Genomic DNA, 7,095 nt, shown 5'->3' with positions numbered 1-7,095 from the left:
TTAGAAATTGATAAAAATATGTTTGGGTAAAATCAAAACTAACCTAACATTAAACCAAAAGAAGAGTATTAACTTGATATTGCCATATTTATACACATTTTTAGATAATATTTTAATACATTTTGAGTAATATTTGGGTTAATTGCAAATATATGTGATACTTATTGATTTAATTTACATTTTACATCCAATAAAGACACATTTGAAGAATAAGGACCATAATTGACAAGCATTGGAACTTTAGAGGATTGGAGCTTAAAAGAAGAAGATTTCAGCTAAAAACCAAGATCACGACGTGATATGTAAAGATCACGACGTGATATGTAAAGATCACGACGTGAGGATTAAGTTTCTAGAAGATCAGTACGCGGAAAGTCAGAATCCTTGCACAATACAGATATGTACTGAGCTCACGACGTGAGACCCTTATCTCACGATCTGAGCCGCGTATTTTGGAAAATTATAAATACTCATTTGCATTATCGATTTTAAAAAGCTTTTGGGGGGGGGGAGTATGTTTTGAGATATTTGAATTGGGAGATCAGAAACCTGCGAAAAACATACATTGGAAGGAGAGTTTGCTTGAAGATTAAGAATTTGAAGATCCAATCATCACATTTGGTTTGATTTACTTGAATCATGTCAACTGCTTATGAATTTGTGTGTTTAATTTCAGTTATTAGTAGCTAAACTCGTTTACTTTCGTTTAGCTAGATGAAACCTTGAATATATGGCTTAGTTTATTAATTTATGGATTTTTTAAGTTGGTTTTGCGCTTGTATTTGATTATCATTACCTAGCATGTTAAAGTTTGTGACTTTGTTGCTTAAATTCAAGTGAAGTGTAGCTTAGTGAAAAATAAATTACATGAACTTGTTTACCTAGTTATTTAGTGACTATTAAATTACTAGAGCTAGGAGTGACCACATCTAGATTAAGTAATAAAAGTAACAAACCTAGTTGTGTTAGAGAACATAATTATGACCATAATTGTGTTTGTTTAATTGCCTTGAATAAATCTTACATAGTTCAATTACAATTAATAACTAATTATGTGTTTGCTTGTGTATGACCATATATAGTAGTACATGAATTGGTGAAAATATTAGTTTATTGGACCAAAATAGCTAATTACATAATAATTGATAACCAACTTTAATAATTCATAAATAGTAACTAACCATAGGAAAAAAAGGTGGATTCAAAACTAAACGAAAGTGTTTTTAATATATTGATTAAAATAGTTTTTAATTGAGTGCTTAAATTTTTATGAACTTGAAAAATCAGATAAAACCCCTTTTTAATTATTGCTTGCTTTTAGATTAATTTTTAGTAGTTATTTTAATAAATTAAATATGTTCCCTGTGTTCGATAACCAACTTACTTTACTATACTATATACTGACTAGGTACACTGCCTATAGGTACATTAGTAGACAAGTAGTTGGTTAAAAGTAGTAGGTATACTTTGTACGCATCAAGTTTTTGGCGCCGTTGCCAGGGAAACGGCTATTTTAGTTTTTAATTTAATTGTTATAGGTTAATCGATCTTTTTTGTGGGGTAAAACCTGCAAAAAGTTAATTTTTAGCATTAGTTTAATTTTTATGAACTACTGAACTCACGACGTGAGCTCTTAAAGCTCACGACGTGAGCTCTGATATTTCAGAGTTTATTTCGTTTTTGCTTTTTGTTTTAGTTTATCTGCTACACCACGAGGTGGCACTTAGTACCACGTCATGGTAATCGTTTAGTAGGATTTTTTTATTTAGTTTTAGTTCGTTTTTACATTTTTGTTTTTGTTTTGTTTCAGTAGTATATGAACCGCAGATCAAACATGCCATTGACACCACAACTTGAAGATCCAAAGTCAACTTTTCATAAAAAGAAGGACAAGAACGTAGGAGAATCAAGCAACATTCTGAAAAACGAAAGCACATTCGAAAGCTTTGAGCAAACTCGTAACAAAAAGGAAGTTGGTTACGAGCCAAAAACAGAAACAGAAAAAAGTAGTGAACCCGAAAGCGAGCCCAATAGCAACATGATGGACATTGTTGACATGACGACGAAGGCATAAAAGAAAAGAATACAAGAGGACACCGATCCAGGACTTGTGCAACCCGCGATTCCCGCTACTGTTACCTTCGAGCTTAAGGGACACATCTTTTCCACGCTAAAGGATATCCCATTTTCCAGAAAATATCATGAAGACGCATACAAGCACCTCGATGAAGTCAATGACATTGCTGACTATTTCAATATTCAAAATGTACCACGAGAAACTGTCTTGTTAAGAATGCTTCCAATTACCTTCAAGGGAGTAGCAAAAGATTACCTGAAGGCACTTCCCCAAGAACAATCACCACTTGGGCACAAATGCGTGAAGAATTCCTCCAACAATTTTGCCCACCATCCAAGGTTGCTAAACTTAAAAAGGTCATAGCTAATTTTGAGCAATAAGTGGGGGAGTCTTTATATGAGGCATGAGAGCGATATAGAGGGTTAATAAGAAATTGTCCCCAAAATGATCTAAACAAGCAATAAGAAGTCTCGATCTTCAACGATGGGGTGAACGTAACGACAAGGCAACTCCTTGATTCTCAAGGACCTTTAACAAAGAAGAATCCCGCTGAAATTAAGGAACTAATCGAAGACTTTTCAAAGCATCACGGTAATATGACAACCCTCGTAATGATGGAGCTAGGGGGATCAGAAATGGTGTTTCGGAAGACATGGCAGTGGTATTGGAAATGTTAAGTATCATGGATAGAAGAATGACGAAGATGGACCAATCCATACACACAATACGTGTGGGTTGTGAAAATTATAATAGGCCACATTTGACAAAAGATTTCCATTTGGACGAAAACGGGAATAGGAAAGCTCAGGTATACTACTCTAGTGGAGACCTCTATAATGAAGGTTGGAGAAAGCCGAAGAAAGAGTGGTTGCCGTATGAGAAATACAAGAAGGAAAAAGAAGAGAAATATAGGCAAACCGGCCGGGGCTTTTACCAAAAGGAACAACCACAACCCAAGAAAAAAGTGGACTTAGAGTCAATGCTTCATAGATTCATGGAAGCTTCTGAAAAAAGTCACGATGCAGCTAATGCTATCATGAGAATTTATCAAGCATCCATTAAAATTATTGAAGCTCAACTCAGGAAATTAACTACATTAGTTAACGAGCGGTCACCTCCTAAAAATCCTAATAATAAACAACAACCACATGTCATGGCCATAACTACTGAAGAAGACACTATTTCTGAGTTCTTGGAGGCCTTAGAAGAAGAAACAAAGCAGCCCGAAGCACAACCAAAGCGGACGAAAATCAGAGAAAAAATTGTTGCTGAAATATTGTCATCACGACGTGAGGATTCAATCCTCACAATGTGGTCTCAGTCTGGGCAGAAAAATCTTTCTGGTGCTCAAGCTTATCAACCTCCTTTACCGTTTCTTCTAGATCAAAATTTCACGCATTAGAACAAGAACATAAGAAGTTTATGCAGCAAGTCCAGGGTATTCTGATCAATACTCCTTCTATTGAATCCTTAGCTAAGGTTCCCGGATATGCCAAATTTCTTCAAGATTTACTCAACACTCGCCAACAACTAGAGAAGACCTCCAAGGTAGTTCTTAGTGAGCAAAGTTCCATGGTTATTATGGAGGGGATACCATGGAAAATGGGAGATCTTGGACGCCTTACACTTCCATGTGAATTCAGAAATAACATGAAGACATATGCTTTAGCCGATTATGGAGCAAGTATAAATTTGATGCCATATTCGTTCTACCAAAAGCTCCACCTTCCAGAATTGAAGGCTACTAGGATGACAATTCATATGGGTTATCGTTCGGTGACTCATCCTCGAGGCATAATTGAGGACATATTGGTAAAAATTGGAAAATTTATTTTTCCAATCGACTTTGTGGTGCTAGATATGAAGGAGGATAAAGATGTCCCGATAATCCTTGGACACCCTTTACTTAATACCACACGAGCCTTGGTGGATACTTGCGAGTCAAAGCTTACATTGTGAGTGGGAAATGAGGATATGACTTTTGGATTTGAAGATGGATTCAAGAAGGATATTGCTAAAAATGAAGTATTCTTTATGGACGAGGAAAACGAGCTTGAGGAGTTAGAAAAATTTATGGAAGAAGAAATTCAAACATGAGAACAAGTCAAGCTTACCAAGCCAAGAGCTTCAATTCCAATGGTCTTTGAGGTTTTCGCCTTTAAAACTCCAAAGTCTCTATTGAGTGAAGAAAGTTTGGTATCAAGTGATGAAGAAGAAGAAATTACACAAGACTTGAAAAAACCATCTTTGGATAAGGAGGATGTTGAATCTTGGGAGCTACAAAAAGAAAAAGGAGAACATGAACTTGTTGCGAAGAATAAAGGGGTGAAACAGAAACACGAGGAAGGCGATGCTAAAACGAAGAAGGAGAATTCTAAAAAAGCCTATTTAAGAAGGGTGCAAGTGTACAAAATATGGAGGGAACAGAAGGTGCAAATGGAGATAAAATTTCAAAATAATACCACATAGGGCGGCACGGAGTCCGGCTCATGACTCCATCAAAAGAAGCGATTCTCGGGAGGCAACCCGAGCTCAGTTTGTATTTCCGTTTCTCATTTTCTTTTATTTCTTTATTTTGCATTTTAGGATAAATTTCTTTTTAATTCTCCAATTTTTTTTAAATCAAGTGTGGGATCATAATCGCAAGTAAAAAAATATTTTTCGAAAAAAAATATATTTTTAATATTGAATCTACCAAATAACTTAAAAGAAAAATATATAAATTTGGATTTGAGGACCAACAGCCCAACAGCACAACGGCCCATCATGGGCAACCCAATTGTCACGAGCCCTGTACGATACCACAACGTGAGCAGTTAGGTCACGAACATAAGTCAGAACATAGATCACTTTCGTTTAAACTCTATCATTTACATTACGTCGTGCTTTTGCTTCTGGTCCCCACAATTGATTTTACACCAAATTTCTTCATGTTTTTCCAATTTCATGTATCACTTCGCTTCAGGTAACAATCCTGTGCTTCAAGCTTGTTAATTTTACTACTTGTGTGAATTTTAAAGTTAGGGTTTGTTCTTGAAGTACAAATGCTGAAATTGGGTTTGATTTTCTGTGAAATTGTTGATGCATGTATCTTTAATAGTCTTAGAATAACAGCTGAAACAAACCCCTATCATTTATTTGAGTTCGATTTTACCACAAATGGACCGATGACAGTGTGCAGTTCGCATTGTTTTCACGACCGTGGTTTTCAAAACCATGACGTGAAAACCGGGCTTCCAGTTTATGTGTTTCTTTTAACTGCTTGGTGGTGGTGTTGGTGTTGCTTGCTGTTAATTTTCCAGGTACCATGGGACCAAGACGTGCATTTCCTGAAGAACAAGAGCATGTTGTTGTTCCTAGTTTACATCCACTATATCGATTCCCACAAAACATTTCGCAGTCAATGTTGAATAACTATTCAAATAAACTGGGTTGGTTATATAATCGTGAATTCGCTTTAGCACTTGTGATTGATTGGTCTCGGCTTAGTGGGGTTGGAATGGTGATGGAATTGGAGTGATATTGGAGAAAGTTATATGTAGGAGACGGGTTCACTTTTCATTGTTGTGGGTGGAAAAATCTATTTTCGATTCAAGAGAAAGTTTATATACAATTGTCCGTAGAGTTCTTTGCTACAATCAATTTTGAAAAATGGACGACTAACCCAACATTCACCTGGGCTCTTGCATTTAGATTGGGAGGCTTTTATCGAGAATGTAGCCTATGTGAGTTTTCTTGGCGAATGGGGTTGTACACAGAAGCGAAAACACAATCACCACATTTCATCTTATTTTTACCGGGTTGTGTTCGAGACTTCACTACAGGGTTGCTTGATGTATAATTTTGGAGATCCATTGCCAATTGTGAGTATAGTTCGCGGAATTCTTGCGAAGGGAATATTCAGTCACCCATCCATAGGTTCTTGCATCGCTTGATCACCTTCACCATAAATCACAAACATCACGGTGACAAGGTGTCATCCCAGAATCTTTTCTATCTTTGGAGAATCATCACATCGGGAGTCTTTTGTGATTTTCCTTATATGCTAGCGAGATTTTTGGGTATGAAGGCGGTAAATTCTTGGGCTGGTAGTCCTATTACGGGTGGTCATTTGGTTACAAAACTCGCTCATTCATATGGAATTTTGAGTCCAAATTTTGTTTGGAATGTGACACATTTCAAGGACTATGATTTGACGACTCAATTTTTGGGTCTTATGCGGGTTGTGGTAAATGTAGGTGGGGGATATGTCATACCCCCGGAAAACGAAGAAGAACCAGTAGATCATCCCGAGGAGCAGCCTCGACTGTGAGGGAGGAGGAACGTAAGAGCACGTGGAGATAGGGTCATGCCACAACAACCACCTCAACAATTTGAGGGTGGGGTACCAACTGGCCCGTTTCAAAGTCAGGTTGGTACTTATTTGGATAATCTTCGTGGTGAGGTTAACTATCATAACGAAGCTATGGATGTCTTATTTTATCATTTTCGTATCGAGAGGCCACCCACCATGCCTCCTCGATATCCTTATATTCCAACTTGGGAGGAGCTATGGTCGCGACAGGGAGATGGCTCAGGGCCGAGTGGAGCTAGAAACGATGGAGATGATGATTATTTATTTTTATCCTTTTTATTTTTATTTTTAGTTATTTTGTTTTCTTCGTTTATTTTGGTGTGTTTTTAATTTGGCATGATTTAAGGACATGTAACGAATGTATGATGATTGTTTTTTATTTTCCATGAGTGGTTTGTTTTGTTGCAGAGTTATTAGAGTATCGAGAGAGAGAAAAATGAGAGACAAGAGAAAGCGAGAGAAGCTGTGTGTTTTTGAGAAAAGAATCGAAGCTCATAATTTTTGATAAGTGTGGGGGGAAGTTCATATGCGAAGAGAGATTAGAGAAAGAGAGGGTTCCAGAAACATAAGGGTCTTGAAGAGTCTTAATTCATTAAGAATTTCAATTGCATCTCACTTGAGTAGATGAATTGTTGCAAAGTTGCATTCTGTTGCATCTCACGTT

General features: G+C 36.8%; 1 protein-coding gene and 1 non-coding gene across 2 annotated transcripts; one reads left to right on the top strand and one right to left on the bottom strand.

The window, feature by feature from the left end:
* Positions 1–2,421: 2,421 nt before the first annotated feature.
* Positions 2,422–2,528, bottom strand: LOC145117915 (small nucleolar RNA R71). The gene has a single exon (XR_013712907.1). It is a non-coding gene; the product is annotated as a small nucleolar RNA R71 (small nucleolar RNA).
* Positions 2,529–3,499: 971 nt separating this feature from the next.
* LOC145112328 (uncharacterized) lies at positions 3,500–4,036 on the top strand. Its single transcript, XM_079048501.1, has one exon. The coding sequence runs from the start codon at positions 3,500–3,502 to the stop codon at positions 4,034–4,036; it is 537 nt and encodes a 178-aa protein (XP_078904627.1).
* The last annotated feature ends 3,059 nt before the right edge of the window (positions 4,037–7,095 follow it).

Source organism: Lactuca virosa, chromosome 5 (genome assembly GCF_052849685.1).
Source record: "Lactuca virosa cultivar CGN04683 chromosome 5, Lactuca_virosa_CGN04683_v6, whole genome shotgun sequence".
In the NCBI taxonomy this organism is placed as follows: Eukaryota; Viridiplantae; Streptophyta; class Magnoliopsida; order Asterales; family Asteraceae; genus Lactuca; species Lactuca virosa.
The sequence above is the reverse complement of the archived record's forward strand: the minus strand, read 5'-3'. Positions and strand labels throughout refer to the sequence as shown.